This window comes from Zalophus californianus, chromosome 13, assembly GCF_009762305.2.
Source record: "Zalophus californianus isolate mZalCal1 chromosome 13, mZalCal1.pri.v2, whole genome shotgun sequence".
Taxonomy (NCBI): domain Eukaryota; kingdom Metazoa; phylum Chordata; class Mammalia; order Carnivora; family Otariidae; genus Zalophus; species Zalophus californianus.
Genome location: NC_045607.1, coordinates 70,435,738 through 70,459,980, shown reverse-complemented (window position 1 = coordinate 70,459,980; position 24,243 = coordinate 70,435,738). Strand labels below are relative to the sequence as shown.

The window sequence follows — 24,243 nt, the reverse complement described above, 5'->3', positions numbered from 1 at the left end:
GCATAAATTTTGCGTGGTAGGTGGGTTTATTTTTTTAAATGTGTACAAGCTGTTAGGAATACAAAAAGGGAGTTCTTTACCTACTCAATATTCTTTCCCTCCTTCTTCCTTCCCGACAGAATCCTGAGGTTGTTCAGGAATCCCTCTTACCCACAACTGGTGTAGCTCAGCATCCTGATCTCCAAGAGTGGTCTGGACCGGTGTAAGGGTAATATCACCCTCTTGCAAGGGACTGGGTTAGGATCATGTATGTTCCCTAGTTCACCTCAGTGAGTTGCAAAGATAGGTTTGTAGGATGCTTCCAGAAAAGCTTTTCCAGGAGAACTTCCAGAAGAGATTCACGCTCCCTCTGGACATGAATGAGCTTGGATATGAGGTGTGAAATTGTTACCATCCTTTTGATGGCAACCTGTGTATGAGGTCAGCACATGGGGGAGGCCAAAAGAATAGCCGAGAAATGGAGCTAGAGTAATGGGATTATGTCTGTCTGTCTTAAGTCTGTCCCACTTTTGGATCTCATGTGAGTTAATAAACTTCCTTATAGTTTAAAGCAATTTTGAGTTGGGTTTTCTGTAACTTGCTATGAAAGTTTTCTATCTTGCACAGGTGGCAGATACAGACATGGTCTCTGACATCTTATGATTAGTGAGGAAGGCAGATAGTCAAATGGGTAGTATTATACTTCAAGCAACAGAAAACTAGATTAAAGTGACTAATACAAAGGGGATTGTTTTTCTCATATAATAAACCCATAGCAGATGTACCTGTTTGAGAATATCAGCAAGGAACTAGGCTCCTTGCTTTCTGTGGGACTAGGGATACCTAGTATATGACTTTTGTCTTTATGGTTGTAGGATGACTCTACCCTTATGGACATTGTGTGCACACAAAGATGAAAATAAAAGGGGCAAAGAGCCAAAGGAACATGCCTGCTGAGTTTTTTTCTTTTGAAAATCTTTGCCAGAGGCTCTACCCTGCAGGCATAGGCTTTTGAAGAGAAGATCAAGATGACCTCTAAATAGTCCCTAAACTTGTATTTTCAGGGTTAACAAAGGGAGGAGGCATGATAAATGATGTGTCCCTATCACCTTTCCCCCTCCTACACAGTATCCAAAGTAGATTATTCCAGTCATCAAGAAAGCCATCATTCTGAAGAGCTAAATTAAATGTCAAGCATTGGCAATGATCACTGCTACATAAGCTATTTTCTGTCATGATAGGCTATGGCAGAAACTTAAAGAAATAGTGGGTTAAGAGGTATTGTTGAGGAAAAGCTGCAAAGTTGGCAAGAGCAATGGATGGACAGTAGACATTGCTAGAGAGGAGGCTGTCATTCTTCATATATGCAGAAGGAGGAAAGCAGAGAAGTAAAATGAATTTTTGAAGATAGGACATCTCAATTATTTTCATTTCCCCCCAGACTCTCCTAAAGTGATCAATACACTAAAGCCCCAAGGAGTCTTAGCAGAAAAGAGATACGGTTCGCTATTGTGTAGTAATTTTCCTCTTCCTTTTCTCCTTGATTTATCCATTTATAGCATTTAAAATTGACTACTTCCTTGAAATTCACTCTTGGCTTTTGGGCCATTATATTACCCTGGTTTTCTTAGTACCGTTGGAAGGTCTCTTCCTACTCTCTTCTTATTGTGTGTTAAATGTTCCATCTACGGGCTTTGGCTTAGGGACAGAGTGGACTCTTTTGGTGAAAACTCTGACTCTTAAATAATTTCTGTTTTAAAATATTTAGTTATAATGGAATAAATATATTATCTCCATTATATAGCATTAACATTACTACAGTTCAAAATCAATTAGAATTTTTGAACTGTAGTTTGCCTTTAACTAGTGAAATTAATATTTCCCACTTAGGAAAAAGAACTAAATAAACATCATAAAAAACAGTGCAGAGCTTCCAGTTTGATGAACCCTTAGAGATTTGGGGAGAATGACATGCTCAGAGAGCATGGAAGCTCCATGCCCCTTCCCAGGTAACTTGCCCTATACATCCATCTGGTTGTTCCTGAGTTATAGCCTTTTATAATAAACCAGTAATCTGCTTGTTTTCCTTGCTATCTAAAAACAACAGAGTTGTGGAACGAGCTACACAGTCCTTGAGAGGTTTTCTGAGTTCCATTAATGTTCCTTTATAGGTTATGCATTTAAGTAAATGTCACTGAAGAGGTGATTTGAACGATGTTGAAAATCATCAGTTCCTGCCTGACAGATTCTCTTCCCCACAATCCAGACTTGGTGCATGCACTGCTTTACAAATGAGATCTCTTTGAACAATCTTGAACTTAACCACTTCAGGATATAATGCAAAATACTGATCTGGTAACCACCTTCTTTCGTTCAATGTTGCTAGAAGCTGAAGCTGAGCTGTTAGTGGAATGGATCCTGGAAATTATCAAGCAAGGGGTTGTTGCACACACAGGCTGAAGAAATTTCCAGAACTGAAATTCAACTATGTAGAAGAGGGGCAGCAGGCCTTCCAGTTATTGTACTTCTGGGAAACAGAAGTAGACAGGTTGCCCGGTGTATCTTCTATTAAAGAGGATCACACAAGTGTACTTCCCTTGCACACTTTGGAGAATTGGTGCCAGTTGGCAATAGATCAGTCAGCTAGACTGTAGTGCAAAAAGTGAGGGAGGGGGACACAACAACCATAAATGTAAAAACCTGCTTTTAAAAAAAGTACAGGGGTGTCTGACTGGCTCAGTCAGTAGAGCACATGACTCTTGATCTCAGGGTTGTGAGTTCAAGCTCCACGTTGGGTGTAGAGATTACTTTAAAAATAAAATCTTAGAAAAAAGAGTACAGGGGCGCCTGGGTGGCTCAGTCAGTTAAGCATCTGCCTTCGGCTCAAGTGATGATCCCAGGGTCCTGGGGTCGAGTCCCACATCTCCCACATCGGGCTCCCTGCTCAGCAGGGAGGCTGCTTCTCCCTCTTCCTCTGCCTACTTGTGCTCTCTCTCTCTCTCTCTCTGTCAAATAAATTTAAAAAATATTTTTTAAAAAGTACAAAAAGTAAACAGATACAAAGGAATATTTATCTTGAAGGGGGCAGGGATTTATCTGGGGCAGGGATTTATCTGAGGCAGGGATTAAGTGCTGATGTTTTATCTGTGAGGTGCCTTCTGAGGACATCGACAGTGAAGGAAAGGAAAAAAGGTTCAGATGGAAAGTAATACAAGGGGACGGGATACTGTGTTAGCCACTGCTTCATGGTGAGCCTCAAAGAGACACAGTCACAGTTCTATTGCCCTGGACGGACTATATGGAGAAACTGCCTCAGAGCAGTTTGAGAGGAAATTCTTTCTCTTTCTGTCTCTGTCTCTTTCTTTTTAGATATTTTAGGATTTTAATGTCCTTCACATACTCAACATAAGACACTGACAGTGGATAAACAGTAGGGGAAAAGACTCTTCAGCAAAGATCTTCCAGAACTCCATAGTATCATTCTGGTCAAACACTATAAAGAGAACCGTCAAATCAACAAAGGATAAGGAAGTTTGACAGAGAATTTTATTTCAATGGCTTAACTAAAAAATAAAGAACCAAACGTACAGCCTTCACTCTTCTACCCGTTGGAAGGAAAGCAAAAGTGAATCAGAGAACTGTATCTTTTTTGTCAAGCAGCTTAAAAGGTGGGGTGGAGGGTGGGATGGGGACTACAACCGTACCTAATGTAATATTATAATGCACAAAGTCAAGGATTCTGAGAACTGTATTACTAGAAATATAAATGCATAAAGATGTAAACTATTTGGTATTAAAAACAGACCTTGCTATATAAACACATAGTATGTCACTTTTATCTCTTTATGAAAATAACAGGATAAAGAAAGATCCCCAGTTTGCCCTTTAGCCTGGAAAACTCACCACACAGGCAGTGTGGACCTGAATTAACAGGTGCAGAACCCAGGAGACCCCACTGCTGTCATTTTGGAACGGATCAAGATTTAGTACCCAGAGGACCCCATTCACCCTCCATGCTGTGTGTTTGTGTGTCTCCAGAAGCAATTAGCTACAATTTGCATAATTAAGTCCACAGACAAGTTTGAATACTGAGATCTAGCTAGAAAAATTAGCGCCAAAGACAACATTAAAAAAAAAAAGACAACGTAAGCTAGATTTGTTATAAAAGCAAAAGGAAGATTTTTAAAAAATGTTTCCAGTTCAAGTCACAATTAAGGTGTCTGTTGGGGCACCTGGTTGGCTCAGAAGAACATGTGACTCTTTTCTGGCGAGGGGCAGAGGTCGAGGGAGAAGGAGGCTCACCACTGAGCAGGGAGCCTGATGTGGGGCTCTACCCCAGGGCCCCGGGATCATGACCTGAGCCGAAGGCAGACACCCAACCGAGCCACCCAGTCACCCCGAACATGTGACTCTTGATCTTAGGGTGGTGAACTTGAGCCCCGTGTTGGGTGTAGAGATTACTTTAAAAATATAAAATCTTAGGGGCGCTTTGTGGCTCAGTTGGTTAAGTCTCGGACTCCTGATTTCTGCTCAGGTCATGATCTCAGGGTCATGGGTTCAAGCCCTTCGTCGGCTCTGCGCTGGGCGTGGAGCCTGCTTCAGATTTTTTCTCTTCCTCCCCTTCTGTCCCTCCCTGCCCTACTCTTTTTCTCTTAAAAAAAATTTTAATTAAAAATCTTAAAAAAAAAAAAGAATTAAGGTGTCTGTTAAGTCCCACCAGGTTTGCAGAGCTGTGAATGTTTTGCTGTTGTTCTTTGAAAAAAGAAGAATCTATAATAAAATGTTCATTCAAGAAAAATACCGGATTTGTTGTTTTTGTAGCCATTCTCAAGTTACTTTAAATTTTATACATTGTTCAGGGGCAGAATACATGTTGGTTGAGATGTGTTCATAGCTGATGCGTCTCCAAAGATTTTTCATGGATGCTGCCAGATCCTAGACATTTTCTATCCTGTCAGCATTATACAGAGAGGCCGGATGACTCCCACAGGCCCACCCCTTTCAAGGAGATCAGATAGAGTTCAAGAGCTCTAGCAAGTAATCTTTTTTCCTAAAGCATCATGTCCTTTGGCACTGCCACTGCAGAATGGAATATTTGTCTTGCTTCTATTCTGGGACCCACTGGATATACCTAGAATCCTTGAGAATTATCAATATCACAAATCATTTGTGCTTTGATGCAGCTGAGCTTCTCCAATGGCTGCACTGCCTTGTTCTTAATCCACTTCAGGACCCAGCCCGTGTCATAGATGCTGAAACACGGAGGTATGCTCTCTGAGGAGTGATTTGGGGCCTATGCTTTGTATTCCAGGACCGAAGGGTACTCTCTGAGGGTGAACCCCAGGGGGTCATCACTAATGATCACGAATGTGATCCCTGCAGAGCCAACATTCTTCTGAGCACCCGCAAAAATCACACCAAACTAGGAAACATCCGCTGGCTTGGATAGGACTTTGGAGGACACGGGGCCAACCACCACGGCTCCCTTGACATCACAGATAAAGGCAAACTCCCCTCTGTGCATGGTCTCGTTGGCCCAATAATGCCCATAGGAGGCGTCCGGGCTGAGGTTCCAGGGTCTTGCATCTGGAATTTTTGCAAAACTCCCAAGTTTAGGATAGAAAATATTCACATCCCCAAACTTCTAGGCTCCTGCTGCCTTAGCTAACTAAGCACCTGTCATCTTGCATGTAGCACACCTTCTTGTTTTCAGGCCAACTGGGTTTTAAGAGTGACAGCAGGGGACTGGCTTTGACACACACCTCTGTGCACAAAAGTTACCTTGTAGTCGTCCAGAACAGCTAGCAATTTCTGTCCAAGATTCTGTGTTGTTAATCATCTTAGCAAAAGCTGACGGCCTGTGGCTCATTTCAAGAGCATTACTGCCAACTTCTATTGTAGTCTAACAATTCTTTTTGTATCTCTAAAAACACCAAGCGTTTTTAGACGGCTGGGTGGCCTGGGCCAAACCGACTGCCTGCCCAGGCGTCCGCGGCTGGCCGGGCTAGGTGGCGGGAGGGGGCTGCTCACCTGGCGGCACATCTCTCTCCTAGCTTTGATTACCCTTTGGTTGGAGCTTTCCCCTCCGGAACTGACTCCTCTTTCCTTCCACACGGCATCATCCAGCCGCTGTGGTAGCTGCTCCAGAAGTCAGTTCTCTTCTCTGTGAGGTGTGGCATTTTATTCAAGTCTGAAAGTGGAGGCAAAAGCGAGAAACTTGAGGCATGTTGCTGATTGCCTCGGATGTTCAGTGGCAGCCTTGAGATAGGGCCTGGCAGTCCCCCAGAAAATGACTGATTTATGCCCCAGATGGCCGAACTGGGAAGGCCCAAGTGACACTGGTTGGCAGCAATGGCTGCTGAGGTGGAGCAAGCAGCTGCTACCCAGACTTTTGTTGTCCTCCCTGAAGTTAGCAAGGCTGCCTGTACCAGATAGTGACTGGCTAACTTAAGCAAAGAGAACTGTTTGAAAAGCTATGAAAAACCTCTCTGGATAGAAGGAAAGACTGGGAACAAGACTTCAAAACGGCAATTGGGCAGTTCTAGAAACTCCCCAAAGGTTTCTTCTACTAGTGCTGCTGAAAAAACAAACAACAACAAAAACAACAACAAACCCCACAAACTTACTGCAATCATTGTAACTTGCCTGCAATCATTCTGCTCAAGATTTAAATTCCCAGGACAAATTCCCAGGTTAGGCAAGCCTGGGGCAAATGCTTACTCTCTTGGTGTGAGAAGGACTCTCCCAGGACCAGGATTTCTTTTTTTTTTTTTTTTTTAAGATTTTAGTTATTCATGAGAGACAGAGGAGGAGAGAGAGAGAGGGAGAGAGAGAGAGAAGCAGAGGGAGAAGCAGAGGGAGAAGCAGGCTCCCAAGGAGCAGGGAGCCCGATGCGGGACTCGATCCCAGGACCCTGGGATCATGACCTGAACCGAAGGCAGACGCTTAACCATCTGAGCCACCCAGGCGCCCCAGGACCAGGATTTCTATCTTGTCAAGTCTACATATAGCTGCGAGAGAAAAACTGCAAAAGCAAAGCTGGGTACTATTGAAGAGGGCAAAGTGAAGCTGTGTCGTTTAACAAAAAGGTCCATTACAATTCACCCCTATGACTATTTTGTTCACAGACATATACTTTAAAACATATTGCCTAACAGAATGCAGCTGTTCTCCCTAAAATGAAAAACTTTCACCCCTTCCTCAGAAGATAACTCTATGTCTCATTACTTACTGCATCAAAATCTAAACCAAGGATGTCTGGGTGATGTAAATCTCTGCTCTACCTGCAGCTCAACCATCTTAGATCATGTCCCCAAAAGCAGAGCTCCAGCCAGGGATTGTTGTGCAAGAGATTCACTAGAGGAAGGCTCTCAGGTGAAAGGAAGCCATGGAAGCAGGGCCTGATCGCACAGAGTTCTGGAGTCTGAACTGTACACAGAATTGGTGCCAATCTAAAACACAGATATGAAGAAATGATCTAGATAAAAAGCTACCTGATCTACCAAATGAAGACCCCACGCCCACTGGGGCCACCTCCACCTAGAACTTATGATTTGTTTGTATTTGCCTCACCTTTCTTGCTTTTATGGGGACTTCCAGAGGCTCTGATTCCCATATGCCCTCTTTCTCATAAGTTCCCATTCCCAGTGATGGTAGAAAAAAACCACATAAGGTTGCCAAGTGAAATGAAGTTGGTCTTTTCCAGTTTTAAATGGTCTAATTTAAGGGAAATAATTATTCAGTTAAAGGTCAGACCCCTTACTAAGGCTGTTTTTTTCTAAAAGGTCTTTCTTTCACTTCCACCTTTCCAAGACCAGCAAGGTTACTGCATTGCTGGGCTATCTACCTTACAGCCTCTGCATAGGCTGTAAGGTAGATAGCCCAGCAATGCAGTAACCTTCCCCTTCACCATGGTGACCTTCACCATGGTGACCCCATGGCAAGCCCATTAGCACTCAGCTGGTGTCCCTCTTCTGCCATCTAGGAATCAAAGCAAATCCTGTGGAGTGTGTGTGTGTGTGTGTGTGTGTGTGTGTGCACGCGCGCGCATAAAATCTGTGTCCCTGTGCCAAAACATGGTATGCCTCAATTTCTGCTGTGCTTTACTAGCCCATGTGGTCATAGGAGTACTTTGCAGCGTTCCAAACAGAAGTGAGGCTTAAGCCTTCTCTGCCTTTAGCTTCCTATTTAACCTTCCTGGAGTTCCTGCTCTCACTAATCCTCTACTTGTCCAGCCTCAGGATGAACCCTAGGGAGGTTTCTGAGGGACCTGGCTGGTGCCTTCTATTCTGTTCCTGCCTAATCTCTCTTCACTATCAAAATGACTTCTCCCCCTTTTGCTCTGATAAGCAGCTGTTTTATGTACACCGCCACCCCTAACCCCCAGACATTTTGTTCTAGGTGAACTGGCCCTTCCCTTCCATGAAGCCCATCCTTAAAGATAGAAGACTTCAGGAAAAAAAGACTTCAGGGTAAGGGGGATAGGATGACCAAAAGCGTAAAATACTGAAACGATTCTAAAAGTTTTGAAGTTCTGCTGACATAGTTTCTCTCACAACTACAGGGCTGGTGGTTACAGGTCTGAGTTTGGGGGAGCAGGGGGAAATGCGTGGAGGTACTGAGTGGGAGGACAGGTCTGGACAGAAAATGAGGTGACTAGGAAGGCTAAGAAGGTTTGAGGTTACAGGATAGCTGGTGTATCTGTTAAACCACAACCCTGTTGGTAAACAGGAACCCAAGCCTATAAAACATTTGCATCTTAGATTTTCCAATGTCCTTGACTCAGATTAACTCCCCATTTTAAATATAGACAAATGTAAAGTGCTTAATTTTCTAGGTATTACCTTTTTCTCTCAGGTCAGATTTCTTCTCTAGGTGCTGAGGCCTGGTTGGGGCAAATGATGGCTACTTATGTACACAAGCTGTCTTTACTTCTTTCATCTGCTAAGAGGAGCAGGGGACAGAATTTTGGGTCAAAGCAAACAGGGATTTTCCCGGTTTTAACTCTACAGTGTTTCATTGTGAATGTGTATACATGTACGTACATGTTGTGAATGTGAATGTGTATACATGTATGTACACACACATTGGTTTCTGCTTTCCTAAACACATCTCACAACACTGGTTTTTCTCATTGTTACTGGATTGTCTCTCCAAATGAATGATTCCTAAGCACTGCATCCTTAGGGTCTACCACTGTACCTGTACACCTGGGTAACTAAGTATGGGTGAATTAATGAAAAGGTATGGTAACATTTTAAGATTTTTTTATTTATTCGAGAGAGAACGAGAGCACAAGCGGGGGGCAGGGGGGAGGGCCAAAGGGAGAGGGAGAAGCAGACTTCCTGCTGAGCAAGGAGCCCGACATGGGGCGCAAACCCAGGACCCCAGGATCCAGGACCTGAGCCAAAGGCAGACTCTCAACCGACTGAGCCATCCAGGTGCCCCCATACTTGTTTCTTACTACATATTGCTGTATTATGTTAGTTTTCAAACTACTGAGTTTGGGGCACCTGGGTAGCTCAGTCAGTTGAGCACCCACCCCTTGATTTTGGCTCAGGTCACGATCTTGGGGTCATGAGATCAAGCCCTGTATGGCGCTCTGCGCTCAAGTCTGCTTGTCTCTCTCCTGCTCCTCCCCCTGCTCGTGTGCCCTCAAATAAAATCTTAAATAAAAACAAAACCCTCTATTAACTTCAGCTTGTTAAATAAGCAGATTCCTGGTACCTCCTTCTAGAGATTGTGATTCAAATTGAAGTACGGTCCAGATGTTTTCATGTTTAACCAGCACCGCTAGTATTTTCCTCAAGATTTTATTTGCGGGGCGCCTGGGTGGCTCAGCCATTGGGCGTCTGCCTTCGGCTTGGGTCCTGATCCCTGGGTCCTGGGATCGAGCCCCGCATTGGGCTCCCTGCTCTGCACCTGCTTCTCTCCCCCACTCTCCCTGCTTGTGTTCCCTCTCTCGCTGTCTCTGTCAAATAAAATTTTATAGCGAGAGAGGGAACACAAGCAGGGAGAGTGGGAGAGGGAGAAGCAGGCTCCCTGCCAAGCAGGGAGCCCAATGTGGGGCTCGATCCCAGGATCATGACCTAAGCTGAAGGCAAACGCTTAAGGACTGAGCCACCTAGGCAACCCCCCAGCACCACTGATTTTAAAGGTGGTCCTACGAAGTTTTTTGAGAAACACTGAAAAGGCTTTCCGTAAGTTCAGTGGCTCCATAAAGAAACTGAGCCCATTTCACCTCAAACTTGCCAGCAATGAGCAACCCTTGGTGATAAATGGGAGATGCAAAGTGATTTAATTTACATTTAGCCACCAAGATTGAATCCCTTTCTAAAAAACTGATAGCATTAAACGCTTATCATTTTCCTCCAGTCTCTATGCATTCCAGTAGAATGTTATCAGATTTAAGAGTAAAATATTGGGATTATTCCATAAAAAAATTTTGTAATCTTTTTTTGTATTGAGAGTGAGTGAGCACGAGGGGGAGAGGAGGAAGAATCTGAAGCAGCTTTTGTGCTGAGTGCAGAGCCTGATATGGAGCTCTATCTCCCAACCCAGAGATTATGAGCGGAGTCACAACCAAGTTCGAACGCTTAACCAACTGAGCCACTCAGGTGCCCCTGTAGTCTCATTTTAAAGGCAAACTTAAAATTTGAATAGCACAGGTTTTTAAAATTTTCATTTCTAAAAAAACTGTTAACCTGGTTTTTAACATGTCTGTTGGCATTATGGTAATAGCTTTCAAAGTTAAGCTTAAAACGTTTTAGGAACTGCACATTTAAATGTGAGGCTTCCATACATCAGCATATGTACTAGTTGCTTCTTATAAAATTGGTTCAACGTTCCACAAGCATGCTTTACTGAGAACTTCCCCACTTAATTTCCAGCCCATATTCAAACACCATTTACAAATAGTGGCAACACAAAAGGCCTTTCCCTTCCCAAGTGGTACACCCAACTCTTCAGTGCCAGATATTCTCGAGTCTATTTAATTTTTAGTAGGTTATGTTCGTCTCAACTTGTTAAAAGGCAAAAATGAAAATCCAGCTAATAATCTATGTTCTTACATGACTAATTTTTGAATGACCAATGACTGCTCTGAAAGCCAGTGTTACCTCCAGGGATGCTCTCTGCCAGTAACACTTAAGTTTAACTAAAACACTGTCACTTTTTCTCTAGTGGAAAGGCTCATTTCAAAAGATTATACTACCCTAAACCCCTCCAGCTCACCCATACTTAAAATACCCAAGGGGTGTGGCAGTGCAGCCTAATTTCTTTTGGGAAACTGTATCAGTTTTCATTCAAAGTTTTAAGTGACGTTGTGACAATTTCACTTATCAAGAGAACACTAAAAGGAGTTCCACCAAAATTCTGCCTTTAAATGTGGTTTGCATGCATGTACTACTTATGTATATTCCAGAAAACTACCTACACTTCTTCTATTACATTCAAGTCTTTTTCCTAAGCTTAAAAAAAACAGAATGGCATTAAGTATTTTCCATAGAATTGAGCTGTTCTCATGTTTTCTAGAGAGCTGGGAGGTTAACAGGTAGAGATTTTTGGAACTTGTGAGCCAGGAACCAAACTCCACAGTTGTTAACATTTATTGGTCATTATTTTCAAACATTAAACTAGAGCTATCTTAAAGATAAAAACCTAACAAACCCCAAATTTCTCATAGGTAATGTCACAGTAGTCTTATTAAAGAATTGGATAACAATTCCAGCTCTCAACATGCTAGACTCCCCCTTTAACAAATAAAGAGCTTAATGATTGGGATTTTGTATTTATCACCCCTACCAGATTTATTCTAGAAACAACACTTCACACGAAAAAAAAATGTAATTTAAGATTACTGTATTTCCTTACAAGAGGAACGTTTGAACAAATTTTACAGGTAGTCACCAACCCTTGTTCAAATTGGGTACACATCAAATCTAGTATTATGGGAGTTTTGTTTATTTGGAAGTGAACTTTTAACTATCAATACAAATGCCAAGATACTACACAAAACATCCACAGGAACTTTTTTCATCGTTTTTTTGAATTGTTCACAAACATTTCCTACATAATCCAACATATAACAGAGAAATGGTACATCTTTTTCCTTCAATTTGCATACAATGGAAAAAAACAAGAATATATATATATTTTACAAAGTTTAACTAATAGACACTAGCAGGCTGACAGTTTGTCTATAGGTGAAAAATTATCTAATAAAAAATAAGAAGAATTTATTTAGCATCAGTCACTTCCATAACCAGTATTATTCTGATTAATAAAACTTGCTGCCATTAGGCTTCTGGCATATACTTATACTTATACCATTACTCAATTTGTAGTATTGCTCCCCACCTTGGTTCTCCATTCACAATTACTAACATAGAAAACTGTTGCAGAGTAGGGGCAAGCATTTGCAAACAAAAAAGATCCCCAGCTTATTATAAGCATAAATGTGTATGACGGAATTTCTTCCCAAGCAATAGACTTTCAAATCACCAAGAAATCACCAGAATGGAATTAGCCAAGATATTTTGCCTATGTCCAAGAAGAGATGCATTTATTTATATCCAACAGAGGAGCTGAAAATCAAACTTAGTGTTTAGTTTGGGGTGGGTTGGGGATCCAGCCATTTGAAAAATGACTGTCTTAAAAAAAAAAAATGACCACCAAAATAGGTTCACTAAATTTATTTTAAAAATCATAAAACGTTTCTTACAAAAGAGCATTACATTCTGCACACTGCTCTGAATAGATGCCAGGGACAAATGGACTATTGTTACTTTTCCTCCCTGTCCCACCACCCCCCAAAATGTTACAGTGACCACAAAGCAAAGTGTTCACAATAATTACATGGGGGGAATTTTTTCTTTTAAACCACCAACAATGAACAAAAATTAAAATTCACTCACTCTGCTGCTGTTTCAAAATTTCAATGTTAGTTTTTGCACGCCCTTCCCCCCCCCACCCTGTTTGTAAGGAACTAAAACATTACATCTGGTGAACAGCAAAGATTTCACTACACCTCAAATGCAGAACACCTATGAAGCAGAGGAATGTTGGCTTTTTAAACAGAAGCAGATAAAAAAAAAAAGATGCAGGACTCCTTCAGTTCTTCACTAGTCTTAGAAAAACTTTCCAGAATACTGCTTCACACTATAAAAAAGAAAAAATATCTTGCATTAGAATCCTTCAACATCTGCATACTGCTTCACACTATAAAAGAAAAGAAAAAAAAGTACGAATTAGAATTTTTGTTCGTAACATCTTAATCAACATTAAGACAATTTCAATGCTAAATTAAAATGATAAACATGTCCATTACAATTAGAAATAAGAATTAAAACATTAGCAATTACAAAATTAGAGCAATGTAAAATTCAAGAAAATGATTAATAGTAAATCAGACATTAGTAGAGCAGAATTAGGAAAATGAAATTAAAAGTTGTTAATACTTGGTAGAAAAGACAAAGAAATGCCAGTAAGGTGTGAAATGCTGCATTTTACAGCACCAATCATTTGTCCTGTAGAGGCATGGCCTGTGCCATATGGCAGACTGTGATTTGTTGTCGATTTAGTTATCTAAAAACAACAAAATCACTAGTCTTCCACACAGAACTAGACCAACATCCACTGAATCTTCTATATTTTCTACAGGCTCTGTATAATTTATAACAAGTGGTTTTGGCAGCAGTTTTCACCAGAGAAATGAGAAGTTTGCTTGGTTAAGGCTTCTTCCAGCAAGATTAGTATTGAATGTCTTCGTTTTTAGTAAGAAAGCAGAAGAAAATTAAAGCAAAGCTATTAAGATGTTTAGAAGTTAGGTCCCCAAAAGGTTGAGACACCATGGCTTCTAAAAGAAAAATCAATTGAGAAGAAAAGCTTTTTAAAGTTTTAGTATGGGTATGCTAACATAAAGCTAAACCCAAACTGACCTGTTCTGCAGCAAATACTGTGCATTCTGTATCTGGTCCTGTGTTCCTGTAATGGTAATGATCCGATCTTCAGACCCTTCTAGAGGCTCGTCAATTTTGATCGAAGCTCCTGACTCATGACGGATTTGTTTAATCCGCTGACCACCTTTGCCAATAATAGATCCAGCCAACTGAAAAGATTTTTAAAAACAAGTGTTTATGATATACTTTAAAAATAACCGTATTACTGGTATTTTCAATGAATGTCAAGTATTAACACTGCACAGTTCATTCTAGAATTAAAGATCTCCAACTCGTCAAGGTTTGAATTAAAATGTATTTACGCTGCGCATCAACCTTTCCTTTAATAAACAAATCAAGGGTTCAGAACCCTCTGCTTTTAAAGAAGTCAAACCAGAGAAAGACATCTTGCTGAAGTCTGTAAAACACAATTTTAATCCTAAGATTCAGTACTTTAAGACCCTTAAAGACGGGGAATTTAAAGAAAATGCTCATTAAATGTTTCTTGTAACATTACAAGAACGTAAAAATTTAAAGAATACTACTTACATCTTTGGGAATAGTTACTTGTGTAGTAATAATAGGTCCACCAAGATCACCATATGAGCCACGACCCCCTGCATAGGAATAATCTGATTTAAATAATGAGCATTAAGTTCATTTAGAAAGCATGAAATAATGTTTTGATTTCACAAAGGAAAAAACTTACCATATCCGGAGCCACCCTAAAAATGGAAAGAAAAAATAAAAAATTACTTTGCCTTCAAAACTATTCTTCAGGTATTTTAATATTCCTAAAATCTTAGTTTAGAAAACTAAAGTCCTCCCATTTTCTCCCTAGTATGTTTCAGAAGACAATCCTTGGGGGAAGAAACTCTTCAGGTACATAGCACAGAAGCAAAAACATTACACAAGGGGAAAACAAACACTGGCAAGTAGGCAAGCATTTTAAATTGTTACTGATATGAATACAAACACCCATGATACTCAACCTGTGGTTCATAAGCCATCTGCCATTCTGATGGGCTCCATGTATCTATTGCAGAGTCCCAAGTTTCATCAGCACTGAAACCAACCTGTATCAGAGATAAAACTATTAACATAACCTGCATTGTTTCAGACACAGAGCTACCATTTTTACACGCCTCATTTCTATCCTGCATCACTAAAATATGTATCATTGGCAGCAATCACATGTTCTCCAGAAACAAAAATAGCTAAAGTCTTAATATTCCAGCTAACAACTGAAATGATTTAACTAGTTGTCTAAGAACTCCATTTGTAAAGCAAGCTTCCAATTAATCATCTTCAACAGTGTCAACTACGTGACTTTAGAACCCTAAAAGCTCTCATATACGTTGATAAATGAAAAGTTCTTACCATGCCATCATAGCGGTCTCCAGGTCTTCCTCTTCTGTCATAGGCCATTAGATCTCTGCAAGCATAGTAACTTGTTGTAATCTGTTTGCTTACATGTCACACACACCAAATAAAAATCTACCCTACCTACCCATAGAGTGAAGCCTCTTACAGATTAGCAATGTGTGGATGGAAGAAACTTACCCTCCTCTAGGTGGTGGTGGAGGAGGAAGAGGAAGATTCCGAGCTCTGCTACCACCCCGGCCACCTCGTCCAGGAGGAGGTGGAGGAGGTCCCCGACGAGGGCTCATATCATCATAATCTCTTCTAGATGGAGGCATAGGACGCCCACCCCGACCAGGAGGCATTCTGTCAAAACCACCTCTTCCCCGCATGGGAAATCCCACAGGACGTCCACGGCGGTCATCAAACATCATTGTAAAACCACCATAATCGTAGGTTTCATCATAAAAATTGGGATCATAAGGCTGTGCACGTCCTTTGATGGGAGACTAAAACAAAAATAGAGCAATGTTAACAGACTGAAAAGAGCCTTGTTTCATATCAAATGATTAACAAGCCAAACGTTTCAAGTCCTTTATTTCTCCTGGGAGGTACTTGTGACAGGAAAAGGAATGCAGGCAAAGGTTAATAGTAGAAAAGAACTTTAAAAAATGCAGTATTTTTGTTGAGTCCTAAACAAAGTTTTAGCAGCCTGCTTTTCTTGTTCCATCTCAAGAGACTTGTACAAACCCCATACATACATTTCACAATGGGGTCTGTAGAGAACAAAGTAACTATAAGTAACTATCTCAAGGACTGAGGCAATCAGTATCTTATTATAAATTTGTAACTCATACTGAAGCACATCAGTTGGGATGTGGTACTATAGAGAAACTATAGAAACTTCATTTGAAGGACCAAAGGCTATTAAAAATCTTCACCAATGATCAAATGACCTCTCTCCCCCCCTCAAATTTTTAAATTGAAGCGATAGCTAAAAAATTAGCTGAAGAGTAAGGACAAATAAAAACCATTTGTCTCAACACTGTGAAACTAAGTTAGAATAAAACATCTGTTCCATGGAATTAAACGTAATAAAATATTCCAAAAATACCTCTGATATAAGATCAAGGATGATCTTGATGCACTCTACAACCCTATCAGGTTTTCCTCCAATAAGAACGACTCTGTCAGTGGAATGAGGACAGCATTCCTGGAAAAGCTTGATTGTTGTCTGTGTGTTCTGTGGTTAAGTTTATGAAAAAGGGGAAGGCGTTAATCAGAAGAGGAAAAAGTAAGTTTCTTGGGTTCAGAAAAATTTACATTCACATCCAGGAACACCCCCCCCCCCCCATAAGAACCGTTAGTAACTCTAGGACTTTGCCATGGTATTGGTGGAAGAACTTGTCCTAGCATGTCCAGGTCTTTCTGTTAGATTTTAAAAGTGAACTAGATAAACAGAAACTATAAGGAATTTAAGGAGAGAACTCAAAAGGGGGAATGAGAGAAGCCCACTGACCCAACTCTATATGAAATACTATTGTCTAGTAATACAGCAAGGAAACAACTGCTTTTTACCTCTCGAAGTTCTTTGATTTTAGCACCTTTGACCCCAATAATTCCTCCTGCCAGACTCTGATGAATCAACAGTCTCAACTCGCAGTCAAAGTCACTTCCTTTATAGTGTTGGTACTGCAGAGGGAGAATTATAGAATTTTAGTCCCAAATTAAGGAATCCCCAATACACACTTATCTGCTATAAGCATGACAATATACTGTTGCAGTGAGCAACCTGAATTTATATTTCAATAACTTTACCAGTTATGTGCTTATTATCCTCAATAGCCAGGCCCAAAAAGGACATTCTGCACCACCTTAAAAAACTATTTTATTTTCAGGTCCTGCAACACCATACCCACACTGCAGCCATTTAGCATGTCGCTGTTACCACAAAATTATTATTAACATTCAAATAACACCATAATAAAAATGACTGCAAAGCACTTTGCAAATGTAGTTAATTCCCACTGCAGCATGGAGCAGGGTCAACAGTGAGTTGTAAGACCATTCATTTATCATGTTTTTAAGCCTTTTTCTAGAGACGGGAAAAGTACGCTATGTTAAAAATAAAATTGATCCTACGGGCCAGGCTCCATACTTCAGTGGGGTTCAATGGCACTATGACATACATTTAAGCATTCCACAGCATCAGATTCGAGCGGGAGCTGGCTGGTTGCAGTGGGTGATGGCAACTGCAGGCCCTGAAAGTAGAAAAATAAGAGTAATAGGTTAAGTGTCTAGTGTGATCAGGCTATTGTCGCATATATTGGTAAAGCTACTACAACATATTTCATATCTATACCGTTAAAGAAAAATTGCTGATCTATTCTTAAGAATCAATGTGTAACCTTCTCCTATATACCCAATAAATACAGGACTACATAGAATTAAAAAAAACCCTTGAACTAGATCATAGTTCTCTCCAACACAGTCCCACAATCAATATTCTAATTTAAAAAAAAACACCTCCCCTATAACCACAGTCCATAAAATACATGCTAAACCCATGTGCATGACCATAGGTAGTTCATGTTTACTCTGGAGTGGCCAGACTACATCAAAGTATTTTTTCAGATTACATTTTAAAACAACGTGGAATAGTAACCATGCACATTATGTAATATAAGACGCTGCTACAAACTGTTATAGCCACTCTCTCTCCGTAGCCCCCATTTAGCCCCAATAAAACACTTCAACAATCCCTCCTCAATTGCCAAATACATTAAAAACAAAAAAAGAGCCTACCTCTTCCAAGGTAGGGATGATTTTCTTCAGAATTTCTCCAATTGTTTCAATATCAGCACTGATACTCAATATGCTGTCAAACATCACAAATACCAGATAGTACAAAAAAGGTGGAAAAGAAAAATGAGTTTTGTGTTCATCATCAGTAGTCATACAAACTTTTACAGAGAAGTTACATACAATTATTTAATCTCCCCATTTAAAGTAGCCTATTTATAGATTTTTCACATGCATTTTGTTTTATGCCCAATACAGACATGATAACAATATTAGGAGACTTGCAGAGAGACAGAGAGAATGGGCTCTTGGAAGGGCTCAGATTAAGTGGGCAATAAATTGACCAGAACTGAAGCAGAGTTGAATATTTATGTTCCCCGCCACCACTAAGTTAAGGATACCCTCGCTGTTACATTGGTAAAACTGGCACACCTTCTCTTAGGCAAAAGTGGGGGAATATGCAAGTGGTGAACATTATATTTGGAGTAAGGTTATGGATACCAGTTAGAAATTAGATCACTAATGGGCTCTGCAAGAAAACAAATACAAATGCGAGACAAAACAAAGACAACACAAATGAGAAGTGAAGGAAAGTGAACCAGAGTTAGCATTTCATCAGAAAAAATTATGAACAGGCAATGTTGGGAAGCAAGGTGGGCCACAAAGACAGAGCGAGAGACTATTTTGGTAACAATTTGATTTACAATGCAGCAAATATGCAACACTTGAAGCTGTGCTCCTTCCATCGAAATAAAATTAGTGGATCGTTTGGGTGGGCAACTCACGGTAAAAGTTCAGTGACAAAAAGACTTAATGGGGAAAATAAGACAGAAACTTGAAAAACAATACACCGTCTAAAGGGGATACTATTTAATTATATAAAAGGCAGGTAATAAAATACATTTCTCTCTTTCTAATCAGGCAGTGAGGCATAAACTGTTGGGACATACCGCTCGGGGCCACTGCTGTCTGGGACTGAAACACTGGCATTGTACTGCATTGGTCATTGGCGTTCGTGGATGTTGGCATTGGGCATGGGCATTCAATCAGAAGTTGTCAAGTATGGTACCCGTTTGGCAACGAGCACATTTTTGGGCATAGCCAACCAGGGTTTTCACATGGGCGTTCAGGGGCGGATGGGCCAACGTCATGGTGGGCAACGCAGGGGTAAGTCGATCCAGTACATGGGCAACGGAGATATATGGCCAAAAAAACAAGGAGAGGGAAAAGGGGGAAAAGCAATAAATTTTAATTTAATACAAACTATACTCATACTCTCAATTAATGAAACAAGCTTAAGTTGTTCTGAAGACTAACACAATAATGGACTTCTCTATATCTGACTGTGGCTTAACATTTAAGGACCTTAAATGATGGTACTATTTTTTTTTTTTTAAAAAACAAACGATGTTTCAGTAGCAGGCTGGCTCATGAGGGTAGACACAAAACCTGTCATGACTCAGTTTACTGAAATTCTTGAGGAAATGGGGAAATAACCCAGATAATTATATAGAACATCTGGATTAAGAGGAGAGAGGTTTATAAAAGACAAAACAAAAATTCCCACACCACCAAAAACCCTAACTCTTAAAAAGATCAGGTTTGGTTTCCTGGAGGTTTAAAACGCATTCCTAGATCCTAGCAGGCAAGTAAAATTTTAAACAAAATTTCAAGTTCAGTTTACAAGAGGAACATACAAAGATCTGCGACCAAGAGAGAAATGAAATACTGTCAATAAGTATTCAACACAAAGTTATTATTTGCCTCAACTTTAGCAAGGAAACATTAAAAGAGTGTGTACACTATGAGAAAAAAATTTAGGAATTTTGGTGTAGCCAAGTCCTAGAAATATGCTCACTTCTGGTGATACCAACATTTAATGTGTCTAATCACAAGAGTCAACCCACTATAAAATACGAAGACTCAAACAATCTTTGGCATTGACAAACGGTTTCCCACTAAGTGTCTATTCTTTACCCATATTTAAATCATGCAACCTGAACATTAATCTGTGCTCCATGTGCAAACTGTTAAACAGATGGACGATTAAAAAAAGGAAATAAAAATTTGAGTTTAATCAGCCACCTGCAATGGTTTTTGATATACTGTAATTGATTCACACACAGTAAATGGTGTAATTAAGGGTTTTTACACTGTCGTTATTTTCTCATTAAAATGTTATCTTGAAGTGAATAATTTGGTGGAAAGTTATCAGAAAGTGAAGAGGTTTAATACAGACCCACCCCTCCCCAAACTCAATCTGGGCTTTGTTAAATCAGGAATGGCAAACTGAAATCATCTATGTAATCAATTATTACAAATGGCTTGTATCTAGGCTATTAAATGATTTCTATGATGCAAAATCTTTAAATTTCTACACACAAACTGAAGCTGCTCGTGTAGTATTTAAACTCTTTAATACTTACGTCTGTACGGAGAGCCTTAATATTCTTGCCTCCTTTTCCAATCACTGCCCCAGCATTCTGGAGAAGAGAAAAAGACAAGCAGCTTACTTTTCCTTTTCCTTATGTTAACGCTTTCCTATGCTCTTAAACTGTAGCAAACCAAAACAAAACAAAAAACAAAAACAAAACACCCAAGCCGGAAAACCTAACCTTTCTTTTTTTTGGTCAGAGAGCTGAAACCTATCAGAGACAACACTCAAATCATCAGGTTAAGAAAAGAAATATGAGGAGTCTGTGCTTTAGGGACTAAAACATCAAGACAGCTTTGGAATTTCAGCATGCCAAAAAGTACACGGAACATGAAAGTTAAGCACTGATTAAGTTTTCTTCTGAGAAACAATTTAAACATTATCAGGTACCTTCACATTGTGACATATGGTATTATCAATCAAATAAGCCGCCAACTAGGGTGTTTTCCCCACAATGCAATCAAGGTATAAACTTTAATCCACTAACGCTTTAAGCATCACCTACACCCTTTCTACTACTTTGACCTGCAATGACTCAATTTTATTAAGTACTTTCATTTTATCAGAATAACGTGGCCTATAAATTTGTTTAGAAAGAGCCACACAAATCTTTTTTCAATCTGTAAGGCTTAGAATGCGTCCCAGAGGGCCAAACCAGAACTTTTAATCTCTACTTTAGTTAAAAACCACTCTTAAATTTCCAAAAATAAAATTTATACCTTGCTCTGAAGCAAAATGCGTAATTCAACCATCTCATCAGTGTTTCTAGATCTTTTAAAAGCTTGTTCCTCTTCCATATCTTCTGCAGGGCGTTTACCTAGAAATTAACAGTTCAGATTTCAAAGAAAGCACCAGTTATCAGCAAGAAAAAGTACCTTTAATTCAATTACATTTTAATTTCAACCCGTAGGTCATCAGAGAAAGCAGCTCCATTCTGTTTGGAGATTTGTTGCTAACTCAATCAAAGCCTGTTCCCTTCCAATAATAATTTCTAAACAAAACAATGTGACAAAACGCTTCAAAGGATTGAAATTATAAAATGCAAAGAAAAAGTACTTTTATTATCTCTAACTTTAAAGTCACCAATGCAAATGACAATTACATGTAGTTCATAAATAAAAGTGAAGAAAAAACTGACAGGGACGTCAGACTAAACAGTTCTAAATAACAAAACTAACAAAATGGGAAAATCCAAAAATTGTTAAAATTAAAATGTCTTCTCACCAAATTCACCATTGGTTTCGGTGTTGGGGAAGGTTTCCTCTGGCTGTTCAGTTTCCATTTTCTTGTATTAAATGAATACACCAATCTGTTGAAAAAGAGAGAGACTAGTACATTTGGTTTACTGGAAAAGTAAACTTTGTGTCTCGCTAATAATAAAAAAAAAGGCAAAGAAATGACACTCTTCTAGAACGTACCAGGTATAATATATCCTTGCAGAGCAGAACTGAAGTGTTCTGGGCGGGACCAACTGACACCCTAGTGCTGCAGTAGCCTATAAAAACCAACATAAATCAGTTTTGCTTTTTGGTTGCTTATTACTGAATACTAATGAACAGTGATTTGAATACAAACTAAATAGCTCTTTCTAAAACTGGGTCTTACACTCTCAAATGATCGCCTTAGGAAAACCAAAAACCAAAACCGAAGGACCCTGATTTTTTGCAAAAAGAAAACCATGCAATTTTTAGCCACTGGACGGGAGTCCCACCACAGTAACTAATTGTTTTATACAATAAAGACCAAAGATCTGTAAGACTATACATAAGCCCAAGAGCCTTCAATTTTGTCCCTAAAAGCACACATTTAGAGATGTATAAAATTAGTTATACTGGATTTTTAAATTGCGGGTGGGTTTCCCTCTGGTGACCTGAAATGCCATTCTCTGCAATCTCTAAAGTTTACAAATATGAAGGCAAATTCAAGCGACATTCAACAATCAGGTCAATGTACTGAAGAGAAGATTAAATCTTAAAACCTCATACCGAAGCAGACCTCAACTGCCAATAATACCCGATTGTTCAAATAGAGCAAATGAAGCCCTAGAACGCTAATACTGCCACTACAAGAATATTTTAAGTTAGGTTTTGAAAGTCTATAACCTAACAATTACACCTTTAACGCCGGAGTAATAGGAATGCAACCAGCCTTTCACCAGCCCTCACAGGACAAGCAGAAAGAGGCGACAAGTGGCCTCTGGTAGGTAAAAGACGAATACCTAGGCAGCCCAGAGCTACACTTATGGCTCCCGTTCTTCCGTAACGTTTGTCAATAACCGACTAACTGAAACGCTACCCTCACCGCCCATCACGCAGCTAAATGTTAAGGCATGATGGGTTTAGATGAAGGAACTTAAAGACGGCGGGCTCTACTTGTAAGGAAAACGTTGCCACGGTTCACCGTTCAGGTCCTTCAGTCACTATTCCTCAAATCGCTAAATATGGGAGCGACCAGCCGAACGCAAACATGTCCCCCCCCTAACCCGGCCCCGCATGGTACCGGGGATCAGCAACAGCCGAATAACAGGAGTTGAAAAAGCTGAAGGAGAGCGCAGAAGCGCCGCGCCGCTCCTCACCCGGACCCGACAGGAAATGGCGGCCCGCGTAATGGCGACTACGTGCTACTAGGCGGAGCCGAGCGCGGACCCCCCTCCCCCACCCACCACGCGGTCCCGAGATCTCATCCCCCGCACCCTCCCCCCACCGCGGGAGAGACAAAGCAACCGAGGCAGCCCCGACTCTTCCATCTCCCCCGCTCCAGCTCCCAGCCCGGGCCGGGAGGGCCTAAGTGCGGCGGGACCCACACAAAGAGAGCGGCGGTGTTCTCCACTGCCCTCGCGTCCCGCCCGTCGGCCGCTTCTGCTTCCTACACAAGGTGCCTAGTTCTGAAGACTATTAAGACTACGAAACTACAACTCATCCTACAGGCACACGCCTCGCAATTACCCGAAGCCTCTAGCACCACAACGCGGACTGCGGATATACGCTCAGGGAAATGGCGGAGGTGGGGGGAGGGGAAACCGGGCAACGTTCCCTCTCCGAGAATCAGCCAACCACCAAGCAAGCCCCCAAACGCCTCCCTCAAGCGGCCAACTTCATCTCTGACCCTCGCCCCCACGCGCCGTTCGTCCAGCCCCGCTCCTCACCGCGCGAGGCCTCCGTCCCTGTGCCGCCGCGCCGCCTCAGCCGGTCAGAGCTAGACAGAGAACGAGCGCAGGCCCCCGCCGCCTTCCCCCGCCTCCCCGCAGTCTCCTACCCCGCCGCCGAGCCCAATTGGTTGCCCGGGGTTTAGCGGTGGCGCGAGGGCAAAGCGATTGGCCCAAGGCCGCGTCAATCAAAGCGCCGAAGGAGGCGACGCCACGCCTCGCACCGGCGCCTCCCTTCAGATTGTGAGGCCGCTAAGGGCCCGAGAAAAGCCGGGCTTCAAAAAAGTCAACGCAGCCTTTAGGGAGGCCAAACCTATGCCTGAATCTATAATACACTAGCGCCAAAGACCCCAATTACCTATAGGCCGCAAGAAAGAGGGACGTAGGCAAGACGTCGAGGTTGCTGCAGCAGAGAAACAGAGGATAATGGCGTCTGCAGTGCTTTCGCCTGGAGCGCCCTCCTCCTTTCTCGTTCGCGCACTCACTAGCGGCAGAGGGGAGGGAGGGGAAAAAACTCTCGCGAGAACTGAAGGCTACCCCCGTTCACGCGCACTGGGAGGGGGCGGGGAAGGGGCGTTTTCAGG

The 24,243-nt window shown here is 41.2% G+C and overlaps 1 protein-coding gene and 1 pseudogene across 8 annotated transcripts; both read right to left on the bottom strand.

Annotated features, from left to right (window-relative positions):
* Positions 1 to 4,867: 4,867 nt before the first annotated feature.
* On the bottom strand, positions 4,868 to 6,021 carry LOC113934096 (annotated as a pseudogene).
* Positions 6,022 to 11,816: 5,795 nt separating this feature from the next.
* On the bottom strand, positions 11,817 to 24,178 carry HNRNPK (heterogeneous nuclear ribonucleoprotein K). 8 transcript variants are annotated; one of them, XM_035723614.1, is made up of 17 exons: positions 24,018 to 24,178; positions 21,933 to 22,009; positions 21,739 to 21,823; positions 21,234 to 21,331; positions 20,507 to 20,563; positions 19,031 to 19,074; positions 18,084 to 18,156; positions 17,468 to 17,539; positions 16,857 to 16,970; positions 16,393 to 16,521; positions 15,480 to 15,787; positions 15,297 to 15,351; positions 14,909 to 14,992; positions 14,626 to 14,641; positions 14,466 to 14,548; positions 13,917 to 14,086; positions 11,817 to 13,197 (listed from the first exon to the last, which is right to left on the bottom strand). In XM_035723614.1, the coding sequence occupies exons 3-17, from the start codon at positions 21,794 to 21,796 to the stop codon at positions 13,164 to 13,166; spliced, it is 1,395 nt and encodes a 464-aa protein (XP_035579507.1). In that variant the 5' UTR covers positions 21,797 to 21,823; positions 21,933 to 22,009; positions 24,018 to 24,178; the 3' UTR covers positions 11,817 to 13,163. The 8 variants fall into 8 exon arrangements, with proteins under 8 accessions (XP_035579507.1, XP_035579512.1, XP_035579508.1 ...); XM_035723619.1 differs by having other exon boundaries at positions 11,817 to 13,137; XM_035723615.1 differs by lacking the exon at positions 24,018 to 24,178 and adding an exon at positions 23,660 to 23,769.
* Between the last annotated feature and the right edge of the window lie 65 nt (positions 24,179 to 24,243).

Excerpts from the sequence above, each read along its gene's own strand:
- HNRNPK (XM_035723614.1), bottom strand. The coding sequence starts at position 21,796 with ATGGAAACTGAACAGCCAGAGGAAACCTTCCCCAACACCGAAACCAAT. Across the intron at positions 20,564-21,233 it reads GCATTTTGCTTCAGAGCAAG|AATGCTGGGGCAGTGATTGG; the intron begins GTATAAATTTTA and ends TCTCTTCTCCAG. Across the intron at positions 17,540-18,083 it reads TCATCCCTACCTTGGAAGAG|GGCCTGCAGTTGCCATCACC; the intron begins GTAGGCTCTTTT and ends TTCTACTTTCAG.